At 44.9% G+C, this 13,126-nt stretch overlaps 1 protein-coding gene across 1 annotated transcript in view; it reads left to right on the top strand.

Moving 5' to 3' along the window:
* Window positions 1-13,126, top strand: part of LOC8030520 (protein unc-80 homolog) — a 231,893-nt gene that overhangs the window by 171,816 nt on the left and 46,951 nt on the right. The window contains exons 36-42 of the mRNA XM_042293095.1: window positions 1,493-1,636; window positions 5,590-5,774; window positions 7,199-7,282; window positions 7,372-7,440; window positions 8,733-8,831; window positions 8,919-9,015; window positions 10,682-10,836. Coding sequence (XP_042149029.1) covers window positions 1,493-1,636; window positions 5,590-5,774; window positions 7,199-7,282; window positions 7,372-7,440; window positions 8,733-8,831; window positions 8,919-9,015; window positions 10,682-10,836 — 833 coding nt within the window. The remainder of the gene's footprint in view (window positions 1-1,492; window positions 1,637-5,589; window positions 5,775-7,198; window positions 7,283-7,371; window positions 7,441-8,732; window positions 8,832-8,918; window positions 9,016-10,681; window positions 10,837-13,126) is intronic.

The raw sequence follows: 13,126 nt of genomic DNA, 5'->3' as shown, positions 1-13,126 counted from the left end.
TTTTCAGAGTCTTACGTTCACGGCGCTCTTCACCAGATAGTTTAAAGCGTACCATGTGTACACTTGATAGTTGTTCCTAGAAGGAAGCAGTGCTACCGCTAATCAAGCTGATAAATCTGGCGATCTTCCAGAGCCATCCAGACTCTCGAGCTCCTTTCCCTCAGTGCGCATAGATGGTCGAGCTCCTCCTCGCCTACCCCTCTGGTCACGTAACCTCCCCATTAAAGGAGCCCTGCAATCATATTTAAGCGTCTACCTTTTTTGCGGTTTCCACGTCCCTCGGTGTTCGGGCAAGTCAGCGGGCACGGAGAGAGTCACTAAATATCAGTGCGTCATTTTTTAACCGGACGGCGCGGAAACCTCCTCCACCGACGGGGGCGACCCGCGGTGCCGAAAGCGCGCAATATGTGACGTCTTGGGTCCTGGGCTTACTACTGGTCGGAGCCGCTAAAAGCTTTTTTTTTAGTTGAGACACAAAATATAAGTGTCGCAAACCGTTTAATTATGTATGAAAGTAGTTTTTGTTCAGTATTTTAGATCAGAAAAGAAATAAATGCAGTTCATAATGTACGGAAACAAAAAAAGACCCATCGACAAACCTGCCACCAAGCGGCGGAAAAAATGGCGCATACTAGAAAGGGCTAGTGGGATGAGGCTTCGACGAACAGCGAGCGTAGAAAGGTCTCGGATGTACGCGGCGGTGCTGCGGTCGTATACCGGCTCAAGCATCCGAACGGTTCCGAGCGTTCCGAAGGCTTTCGGCGCGGGCTTGGCTGGCGATTTCGCCATTCGGCAGTATGGCAGTGCGATGCGGCTCCCGTTCTGAACTCATTTTTACCCCGTGTTTGCTGTCGTTTGTGGCCAATGATGTGTTATGCCGAATTAGTCTTTAATCGCACAGCAAATGCAATGCGAGCCGCCCTGGCCGCCCGCTTCATACAGCCTATTCAACACGTGCTTTAGTGGCGCCCTCTCGAGCCGTCGACACGGAGTGCGGCAGCCGTGAGCGCTCGATGGGCTCACTACTCCTCCTCTAGTTCATGGCCACTCAAGCCAGGACCTACGAAGTCATGAAGGAGGTTATTCTTTGCTTGTTTTTGTAATTTTAATTTGCCTCTAACTTTTCAAATAAAGCGAAATTTGAGAAAAGAAAAGTTTCTTTAAGTTACTACGTTCAGTGCGCTCAGGTTTGGTGCAAATTAAAAACCAGTCAAAAAGTTGTTGCAGGGCCCCTTTGACCAATCGAGCACCTCACTCCTTCCTCCCACCTGTCAACCAATCAATGTCGAGCCTCGCGGCCACGCTTTTATCCAGGCTTCACTTTTCGGCTTCACGAAATGCCGAACACCTAGCCAAAGAATGTTTTGCGTAAAAAATTACGCTACAGCGCACACTAGGCACGGCTGTTGTTGCGCTAGTTTTGCCATAACAGTGAGTGGTGGGGCTGCTAGGGTGTTTGTGCCTGACGTTCTCCACTGTCGGGTCCTGCCAGGGGACGAAGACCAGTTGGCGGAGCGCAGTGCGGCCCATCCGATCCACGTGGCCCACGCCTTGTTCCCGTCCTGCCTGTGTTCCGCAGCCGTCTTCATCATCAACCTCCTCAACGACGCCGAGGTCAACATGGACGGCGTTGCCGGTAGTGCATCTCTCTTTGTGTTTATTTTTCTTTTATATGAATTTGAGGATTGTTTGGTGTCTTGAGGGGATGAGGGGGACATGGGTAGATCCAGGGTTGATTTCTACCAATCGAAACTCTGGCAAGCCGGTTTCCTTTTACTCTTTTCTTAAGTTTTTGACATCCACTGAGAATATTAGGCATGTGTGACAAGCAGATTTTGAGTTTGAAGTGAATTCGAAGCAAATAGTGGCTTTGGCCAAATATTTTAGAATTGAATTTCAAATAGTTTTTCCAAGCCTTTCATCATTGCACATTGCTTCAATGAAAGCCCATGTGAACTTGTGAAGGTTTTTCCCAAGCTTCCGCTTGTTATTTACTTCGGCAATTTTTTTAGTTACCCCAACTAACTATATTTTCAGAATCATCTGCCTTTACCCTTTCTGGTATGCTATTTAGTATCGCGAAATTCAGAATAGTTATTGGGAAATCGACTAGTGAAAATGACGCCAAAATTAGCATTCAAACATACCCCCGCTTTACAATGCCGTGACGTCAGGTGAGGGCAGGCTTGCAGGTCGAGCGGGCAGTCTAGAAATGGACTATGGCCAAACATTTGTTTTGTGCTGTGCATGGGTGCTGGAGCAAACTTCCAAGGCATTTTTTTGACACCATGAAACTGCTTGTAATGTGTTGGGAACAAAGTCTATAGTCCAAAGAATGAACCCCTGTCTTCTGCTAACATCACTCTTTCGTTGTTGCCAGTAGAGACCTCCACTTTAAAAGACATGGTGAGGACCAAAACTGTAAATTCAATAACTTCGAAAACAAAAATTTATTTGGGCTCAATATTTGGGTTTCTATTTCAGTGATGTTTGTTGGTGTGTTTAGCAAATTTTTGAGAAAAATTGGGGACTATGTCCAAAATGCCATAGTATCCCCTTATGCTTTCCAAGCTTCCATAAGCTAAGCTCATTTTGATCTAACTATAGTTATAGACTGTGGCCTCAGAAAGTCCAATGCCCACATTGGGATAACAAGTAATTGAAACATTTGACATATAATTCAACCTCTAGAGATGCCCAGCCATATCTGATCGAGGGGATTTATAAATCTTCTCGCCATATGAAAACAACCTTTCTTCAATCTTGAATCTAAAAGAGAAAAGACAATCACTATTGATGTATGCAGGTTGTGAGGGCATCTCTGCCAGACAGATACTCTTGCATACTAGCCACGGTTTGATTTAGAAAATTTTACTGCAATGTACAGTGCGCCTTAAACTTATAGCCGCCATGGCTATAAGTTTGGCAATTGGCAATCAAATGGGATCAGGTAGATGTTTCTGCCTTCCAAGGCCACACTTGCCACAGCAGTCGTAGAAAACTTATGAGATTGTTACTGCTGCCGCCCGATCAAAAGCAGGCTAATCGCAGCCATTGCAGTTATTCAGCACAGGGTCCTAGGCTGAATGGTGTTGAGTCGCAGTTGGCAGCAGACATTGGCTATACTCCATCTCGCCATAACTTAGCAGACGGCAAAAGCTACCTTCCCAGTGATCCGTTCAGTGCATCGGATATATACTTTATGTCACTAATTTGGCCCAGTACTATCGAAGGCGTGGCTGAGAGAGGAGAGCAATGCCACTTTGGTACGATTTTTGAGTAACTGGCTAATTTCTGAGAGGGACTAAAGCAACATCTGGGACACAAAAGAGGGCAAGGGGGAGTTCCTCCTTCTCTTCTCCAACTGCTTGGGTTATGCTGTTGACCCTGTACCTCTGGTAAAGGCTTTCAAGTAGGTGTGTTCGAATATTCGAGATGTCGAACACGAATCAGAGAATTTTCTTATTCAGTTCGTATTTGATTCGATAATTGCATATTCGGAATCCTTGCCGTTTACATTATTAGCTCACGACAAGGGATGCAGTTTATTTTGTTTTTTTTTGCCAAGCCTGCATAGTGTGTCACTTTTCTAATGACCTTTTATTTTCTGCTGCAAGAGAAGTCACTCTGAAAAGGGAGCTCCTTACGTACTGAACATGCGGAACAATTAATTTTCTTGCATGATAATTTGCAATACTGGCATTAGCAGCTGATATCCGACTTGTTGGCTAGTCAAGTGTAATTCCAATCATTTTCCTAAAAAAGGTTACTACCAGTTTGTATGATAAAATAACAGGTTGCATTTTTACATGCTATCTAGACGTGCAGTTTTGTTTACTCTTGTTGTTGTAAGCGTTGTAGGTGATTACTAGTCAAGTTATAATAGCTGTTGCATTGTTTCTATGCTGCCTAGTCAGATAGTTTCATTTAATTGAATTTGTTAACATCATTTTCAGTTTTTAAGGTAATGAAGAAAGTATTCACATATTTTCTTTTGTTATTTCTTGATGGTACAAACATATTCGATAATAATTTTTTGTTATTATCAGATTCGATTCATATCTGGAAATTTAAATATTCGCACAACCCTATTTTCAGGTGGATCGCATCTATCACTCTAATTGGCTCGAAGGAGCCGTAGAATTTGCTCTTTGCCAAGTTACGGTGGAACAAAGTATATGACTGTGACACTGTCATTGAAGAGGACAATATAAAATTCAGCATTGCAATACTTTTTTTTTGTCATAAATATTCAGAATTGAGCCACTTGTACGAGCCATGGTGGTCAAGTAGCGAGCTTTTACATCTGTTGCTGACCAAGGATGCCAGCCTTTCATTCAACAAGGATCTTTGGGAAATTGCTCCTAACTTTTGATGTGGATAACATACTGAACTACCTTTGTATCGAACCGTTTTTGCTGCAGCAACTTTGTGGTAAAGTTTCGCTTCTTTGAATGGACCCCGCTTGGTTTCTTTGAAAGGTGCCATACCATGCACCCTTACAAATCGGCATGGTTTGTACGACTTGTAATTGCTTAGTTGCACGGATGTCAGTGGGAAAGGAAAGCTTCCTTGGCTGCTCTGCTCAGGGCAAAAGGTTTGAGTACCCTTGACCCACGAAGGAAAACTGCAGTCTGCAGCAGACGGTAGTGGATGTTGCGAGACGTTGGGCTGCAGTAGGATGTGGGAAGTTAACAAAAATAGTTTACTGAAACAAAGGGGAATGGAGTACAGCCGTAAGGACTAACACAATTGGCATGTCTCGCGAAACTCGAATTCTAATTGTACGTACCTGAAATTGGGCACACCAACATAGTTTCTCCAAACGTTTTATGTCCATTTTATTTAGAGCTCGATTCTGAGGTAGTAAAATAATAAAAGTATGGCAAAATCAGAGGCCATATATTTTTTATGTCCTATACTAGCCTGTTTGTCGTCTGCAGATGAGTTCGCTCCTGGGTGGCTTGCTGGATGCAAAAATGCTAAAAAGCAATAGCGGAGGCTGGTGAGGAGCAAGATAATCGCAATATTGAATACCTTGAATGAAATATATGACTAATGACCACCCGGGAGCAAGCTCACGAGCCAATGTACAGAAGATCATCCGGTATAGGGCATAGCAACCACACTGCCACCGTTTTTGCTCTATTTTTAATATTTTATCACCTCTGACTCGAGCTGTGAAAAAAATAGACATAGCACTTTTTAGGAAGCTAAGTTTGCATGCCCGATTTCAGATATAAATATTTGGAATTTGAATATTGCAAGGTGCGCCTGGGGGAGCAGAAGAACGAATGTCGTTCTTCTGCTCCCTCTATTTGTCTCTAGCGTACTGGCGTGGACAGCCATGTTTCGCTACTGGTGAGGTAGCGGCTGACGGCCGAGCGCGCGCTCTCGTGAATTGTGGCTCGCTTCGGGATTGTCCCAAATCCCAGACTAAGGTGGCTCGCTCCGGGATTTGGGACACTCTACTGGGGTGCATCATTACGACCCCACGCGACAAGCCAACCGAGGCAAGCACCCACAGCAAGGAACTTAGTGCCCCCCAATAGGCCTGAACAAGGTTGCCGCGGCCTCATTCTTGCGCAGTGTACGAGGTGGCCTACCAGGTGGTGTGGCGCTGCCTGGTGGAGGACACGGCGCTGTTTCTGCGCCACTTCCTGGAGCGGCTGACCCGGGAGAAGCAGGACACGGTGATCCAGGTGCTGAGGCGCCTGCTGCGCTTCGTTCCCCGGCTGCCCGCCCAGGCCGCCCACACCCTCTACAACTACCTGGTATGGGAGCCCTTTCCAACATCCCCCCTGGGTGGAGCAGAGCTGCAGCACCAGACTTTCTGCAACACTTAACGGAGGCCAGCGAGGGGCGCAAATTAGACGCGAATGCTGTGTCGGCATTCGGCTGGGACCCATGTTTATTCGTATGCAGTCTGTGCCTCGTGCTGGCCTCGAGCAGCTAATGTAGGAAGTCCAGCACTACGGCGTCATTATCTAAAAGGCTTTCACTTTTTCCGCCTCTCTCTCTCCCCACGACCATGTCACTTCAGTCGTCAACAGAGTTTGTACAGTAAAGTGTGAATTCCTCTTTAATGGGTACCTCGTAGGAGCGCAGGATGTCCGTGGATTCATAGAATGATGTCTTTATTGACAGATATGCCAGCTCGTTTTGCCCGTCGGCCAACAAAGAAAAAAACGACTAAAAGGTCGGCGCCGTTGTGTTCGACAGATTCACCCAGAGGGGCCCATGATACCGTACTAGGCAGATTCGTGGGAAGGGGAAAAGCTATAAAAAGAAAGTGGAGGCTCCGAGGACCGAGCCTCCGCCAGCGAGAGACTCGGCCAGCGATTCGGGGCCGGCTTGTCTAGCCTGCGGGAGATGGAAGCACCCGGGGTAGGTGGTCTGGCTTATCTCGAAGATGGGTTGCGTCCGTGATCATTCCCAAGAGTGTGCCAGAGGCACGTTCACCCAAAAGAGCGAGGGAGACACCACCCTTTTCGAAGAATGTGACCTCACATCGTATCCAGGAAACCGCCCGCCGCCATAGCGGTCCCCACAGCCTGCACATGCTAGGTTTCGACAGGGAGATGGGGAACATATTGTTCCCACAAAAGCTAGAGGAAAAGGGCCACCATTTCCCTGTGCGTTTTGGTCACCTCTTGATAGCAGAGGCAGGTGTCAGTGGTCCCGGCAGGCTCAGATTGCTGGCGGGCCCTTAATAAACGCAAAGAAGTGGCAAAATGTCGCTTGCAAAATCGGTATCTAGTTTTCTTTTTTTAGCTTCCTTTTGCGAGAAAACGCCCCCATCGGGCTTGTTACGAAGAAAAGCGAATCTAGCAACCTGAACAAGTTGCGGCAAAACAGACTTGCCCAGCCTTTCTTTTGCTTTCTTTTTCTTGCTTTCCGTTGCTCTCTTTCTTGTTCGTTCTCTTCAGACTGCCGATGTCACCGCTTAATATTACTTCAAAGAACCAAACAGTCTCGGGTTGCAATTTATCGCTTCCTTTTTAGGTATATTACGGTTCAAACATATACGAGTAAAATGTATTTGAGCAGAGATTTCACATTGGGGGTTAACCTTTGCAAATAATCAAATCTATACGTGGTAACGAAATTAGTATTTTTGACTCTGGAAACACGTTTGAAATTGGTTTCGGGTATTCCTTAATATACATGCTTTTTTTCTTTCTTGTTGTTGATCTAGGTTGGCTACATAATGTTCTACATCCGAGCTCCCATTGAAGGTGGCACAGAGCTCATTGCTAACGCACTTTCCATACTCTGGCTGGTGAGTGAGCCTTTGGTGCAGGATGCTTTTCTGGAACTTGAAATCTCGCCACCTTCGTTCAAGGATTGCACCACTTTCTCCGATCGTAGGTTGTGCCGAGTGTCCATGGATTGTACCTCAAAGACCTCAAACAAGTCTTGAGGAAGGAGCAGTGCGACGTGAGTCCAGCAGTCCCTAGCTACTTACCGTAGAATACCGCGCATCCGCCCATTCCACATTTAAGCGCCCACCCCCAATTTCGTAAGATCTGAGAAAATATGTACAGTACATTCATATGTAAAATTGGTGACCGGACAAGCGCCCATCCCCTATTTTTTTCCGATTATCTCTAAATTTTGTGTGGGCGCTTACCCGGTATTTTACGGTAGTTGCCTTTTTGCTTAGCTTCCGTTCATTTGCATGGACAGTGCTTTTTGACAAGTGGTCAAATGCATCATTAATAGCAGAATACCTCAATCGATAGACAGTGGGAGTCTCTTGATATTTGAGGTTGAAAAAGTTTAATATATATTGTCAATAACAATTACATATAATATTTTTAATAAATGTTTTTGATGTTGGCAGTCATGACACTCAAGGTCGACGTTCTACAAGAGCTTGCATTAACACTGTTGAACTTGCAATCAAAAGGTTGACATTCTGCAAGAGCTTGCATTAACACTGTTAAATTTGCAATCAAAATTTGTATTTATTCTTTGTAATTTTTTATTGCTGCTGTGTTGCAACTGTTGCAAAAAGTTTGTATGTCTGAAACAGCTTCCAGGATGCATCCTGAAACAACAGTTCAATTTGAGGTCAAACATTGTCTCAAAAGGTTTAGAGATTTCTTTTGAGATGGCTCTGGACAGTTAACTGATTTTTGTTTTGATATGGGCTGCTGATTTAGCAGAGATAGTGTGTTTTCTGGGATGAAAACTGCTCCAACATGAGCGCACATGATGTTGCACTGCAGGTTTGTGAATCCCTATGCCGAAGCTGTACAGGAGAAACTTGTGCAGTGGTGCTAAGCACTTTTTTGACATGTTGAAAGAAAATGTGACAATGGCATTTCATTTTTACATTTGGGGGTATTCTTTCATAAAGTTTCATAAAGTGTGAAAACAAACAAACAAAAACTACTAGAAACAATGCACAAAACAAAGGTCCAAGTTAATGTTGGATTGATGTATATATAACAAAAAATTCTGAGCAAGTACCCACTCATAGAGATAGTTAGGTAAAACTGGAGGTAGGTCAACAATTTGTCAAGACATGTCCTTTGTGTATTATTCGAATGTTACAAAATTGAGGGTTGGGCGCCTATTGTGGAGTGAGCGGATGCTCGGTATTTTACCATAAGTCTACCAATTTCTCTTAGTTATTCGAAATAAGCCCTTGGAATGTGCACGGTGTACTACTTTTATTAGGTGCACTTTAGAATCCTTGATTTTTTGCATTTTTGCAACTGCAGGCGACCCTGCTCATCACGGCCAACGTACCGAGCGCCAAAAAGATCATCGTCCATGGACCCGACGTTGGCGGGATACCTTCCCAGTTCCCAATTCACGAGGTGTCTACTTTTTTGGCCGTATTTCCGCCTCTTTTTGCCGCTGCAGAGTCACTCTCAAAGATTTAACGCTGCTCTTGGTCTTGGCAGGACACACAGTTTCTGCACATCCTCCAAGACAGCCTCGACTTCTTCAGCATAGAAGAAAACGAGCACAAGTGTTTCTTTCTGGTGGACACTAAGACAAGTAAGTTGGTGCAAGGTCTCTGCACAAAGTCTGGTTTGACCTATAGGCACTAGATGAGCTACGCTCCAGAGTGTTGGAACTCAAATTCCCGATAATCTTGTGGGCGCCGCCATTTTGTTAGTTCGCTGTTACTTCAGATTCGAATATGCGATTTCCTGACTTCCAGATATGACGACAGGGAGCTCGGACGATACTGTTCAGCTCTGTCGTCGACTGTTGTAACATTTCTGGAGGTTAAAAAAGTGTTTCCTGCCATTTCAGATGAAACCTCTGACAACTTGGTACTACAGTGTAGACCGCATATAACGTATGTCGCGGGAGTCGCGAAAATCCGCACTATAAGCGGTACCGCGTTATAACCAAAACATCAATTTTTCAGGCCACAATACATGCCATGAGACAGCCTACCTTTGTAAAAGAATTTATTTTATGTTAGATGAAAAATAAAGCTTAGTTTGAGAAGTCTTTATTTCACCAGACTAGTACACATCTCTCTCAAGTGTGTCACACATTTTGAAAGAAATAAGCGGCTTTTGCCTGGCGCAGCCTTTTAACGGCGTCGCGGGTTGCGGACGGACGTTGCGAGCGTTCAGGAGTGCTAACCCTAATCACTTTTCTCCGGAGATGAAAAAGCGTGAAAATTCGCACCCTTCATACGGTACACGCCAGAAAAATACCTTGAACTTGAGCACAGGCAGGAAATGCTCCAAATAAGAAATCCGGGCGATGTTCGAAAACACAAATGCTTAGAAAGCACCACTTTAGCCGAAGTAAACAAACACGACGACACGGGCGTTTTTGCCGTCTTGAGAGCGCCGCCACATCGCCGCACGAGTAGGTGGATCTTCCCTTCTAGTACGTGCTGGGTTATCATAGCGACACACAACGAAAATTCACTGTCAAGGATAGCGTTTTTACGCGGAACGATGAGATGAACGCCACAACCGACGCCATGTTTGCGGACAGAAGCCGCCGCCGGCCCGCGATTGGCATGCAACGCGCGCGAGCACTTCTCGACCCGCGATTGGTCTGTCGTTTCGGTTGTTTGTTTCCAACGCAGCGGAGGGAGGCACGCACATGAATGACACGTGCGTGCGTCCTAGGGTGCCTACATGTTTCCGCCGCTCCGCTAGCGGAGCGGAAACATGTAGGCACCCTAGTGCGTCCTTCCGTCGCTATGGCAAATGAAGCCTCTCTCTTCGCTTCTCCGAGCAACCTCCTTGCCCCGCGAGTGCCGTTTGCGGCTCGCGCCGTTATCTATAGTGTCGCACAGGGAAGCGTGCTCGCTGCTCCGGTCGTCGGCGCGGTCGGCGGGCTGTGCCAGGAACCGCACTATAACCGGTATTTCCCGTCGCGCGCCTGCATTTTAAGCGGTATGTAATTACATGGAGTTCTATGGGAGGCGAACCGGTGGTTTAAAAAAACCGCGTTATACCCGGTCCTGCACTATAAGCGGTTACGTTGTAAGTGGTCTATACTGTATTATTTGAGGTATAAGATGGCCAAATCATTGTTACTGTGAGGCGTACCTTATTTACAGTCGCTGACGGGACGAGTTCTCATTCGGTTCATGATCATGGTGGCTGTAGTTTGACCCTGCTGACATGCCTTGCCATGTGCACCGAGATTTACCGTCTCTGCGGCATTCTTTCTCTTGCCCGTGAAGACCAGATGCACAACCCCAGCGCCTTTGTCCGAGACTTCTACTTCTTCAAGCGGTCGCAGTATCCTCAACTGACCCTCCTCAAAATGGATCCGGAGGAAGCGTTCCAGGCCGGGCAGCAGCAGGCATTTTACCTGCATTTCGTTGAAGTTGGCAAGGTAAAATTTCTTGGCTCTTAGTGTTCGTCTGATAGTGATCTTATTTAAAAAGGGTCTTGGCAGTTTTCTGTTGCATAATTGATTCTAAAGTTGTGAAGCTTGTTTGCTTTACTAACATTGCTAGTGTTGCGCATATTATGTTTATATCACCTTCAGTCAACTTTTTTTATGTTGTGTATACTGTCGAGCCTGGTTATATCACACCCGGGTATTTCGAATTATTGTTTATATCAAACAGTTCAAACATCCCCTTGAAAATCACAGGTAATAGTATAGGAGCGCTGTTTTTCTGTATCGAACTCCCATGACGAGGACACTCGATATACAGTGAAACCTGTTTAGAACGAACCCACATACAGCGAATTACTGTTGATATCGAACTCACGGTAAATTTAAATACAAATCAATGTAAAAATTACTTTTTATAACGAACAACATATTGGCTATATTGAACTTTTTCCCCCTGGCAATGTTTCTAAAAACGAGCAAACAATCGTCTTCTAGCCTGTCCCTTCGCTCCACCTTCAAAAAAAGTAGGAAAGAAAGAAAATTCCAAAAACTCGGATGGCGAACAAAATTGAGCGAAGGGAAGCGGAGCGATTCAGAAGGGGAGAAAGCTAAAAAACACAATCTGCGTGCACGCGCAGAAAAAAAAAAAAAACTTGTCATCCCGAAACGGTTGCCCACGAAGAGAAGCGATTCAGAAGGGAAGATGAGCTAAAAAGGATACTCTGCATGCATGCAAAAAAAAAAAACAGAAAAATTATTCCAGCGTGTTGTTACAAGGGGGAAGCGAAGAAAGGAGAAAGAAGCTCTCGCCTTAAACAAACGCATCGGGGAAATCCGTTGTAAATGTTTTTTTGCTATATCGAATTACTTGCTATATCGAACTGATCATAGCGTTCCCTGCTTTTCGTTATAAACGGGTTTGAATGTAGCGAACAAAGCACGGCCGCCTATCGCTTCTCCTGAAGTCAGATTATGTCGGTGGCGAGCACACAGCTCGGCGTTGCAGGGCTGGCAGACCGCCAAGCCAGCATACGCACACGGGTATGCAGCGAAAGAGCGGTTATAGAAAAAAGACAAACAACCGTAAAAAAAAAAAAAGAAAAGGTGGAGGATGTCAAAATTAAGGTAAAGGGCACGCGTACGTGTAGGGAGGGCAGAGAATGCTCGCTGTTGGAACGGTAGCGTGCACTCTTTCCCCGAACACCGCTGTCGCTGCACGACTCTTTAGCCCCAATATAAAATAGACAAAAAAAAAGAAGTTTTCGTCAAGTCGAGTGTGTTAACGACAACAGTTGAACAATCGCACTTTGAATGCCTAATCTTTGTTTACCTTTTTCTTTTGCCGTTTTTGCTTTGCCCATTTTTTGCTTTTTTTTTTTTTTTGCTGCCTGAATTTAGTGAGGTTCCTTTTTTGTTGCTTGCTAAACTTTCTTCTATGAATCGAGAGTTTCTTTTTTTTATACGGCTCGCTGCTCGCTTTTTCCGTTTTTTTATTTGTTTTTAAATTATTTTCGTGTTTTGTTGGCGTCTGCGAGGAGGTCGTGGCCAGGCGTAAACGATCACAAACACCGTCGCGTAAACGCGGCGGTGTTTGTGATCTTCACCGACTAAGCTCTACTGTATTTAGCGGCTCAGAGGCTCTATTTGGTAAGGTCCCGCTTGTCGCGGCCTTCGGTATTTGCAGGGACGCGTGGAAATTTCAATGGGAGCTTAAGTTACCATATTTTTGTATATCAAATTATCGATATATCGAACTGTTTTACGATCCCCTTTGAATTCGATATATCTGGGTTTGACTGTATGCTGCAATGTCAACATGCACTTAGGTCTACAGTCCCGGAACTGTGGCAGTTGTGAAGATTGTCTAACTTTGCATTGTTTTAATAATATGAGATGCTACTTGGAGACATTGCTGAACATCTTGCTAGTGTTTTACACGACAACGAATAAGCAAAGTCGGTAGGATAGTAGCAGTATGATAGAACAATATTATCTACTTGCATGCTGATGTAATAGCCTAAATATTTTTCATTGCTGTGCCTCAATGCTATGCATAAAAATGTGGACCTAGTCTCGCATTACCGTAATACTGTCGCCGACCGATTGTTCGGACTTTGCAGGGACCGAAAAAATGTCAGAATAATAGATCAGTACGAAAAACCTGCAGATTAAAAGCTTCCCTTTACAGTAAAACCTCGTTATAACAAAATGGGATATAACAAACTAATGGATATAACAAAGCAATCATAATTCCCCTTGCTTGCTAATAGTGGGAAAAAAT

The sequence above is a fragment of the Ixodes scapularis genome, unplaced genomic scaffold, assembly GCF_016920785.2.
Source record: "Ixodes scapularis isolate PalLabHiFi unplaced genomic scaffold, ASM1692078v2 PGA_scaffold44__24_contigs__length_19508400, whole genome shotgun sequence".
Taxonomy (NCBI): domain Eukaryota; kingdom Metazoa; phylum Arthropoda; class Arachnida; order Ixodida; family Ixodidae; genus Ixodes; species Ixodes scapularis.
The sequence above is the reverse complement of the archived record's forward strand: the minus strand, read 5'-3'. Positions and strand labels throughout refer to the sequence as shown.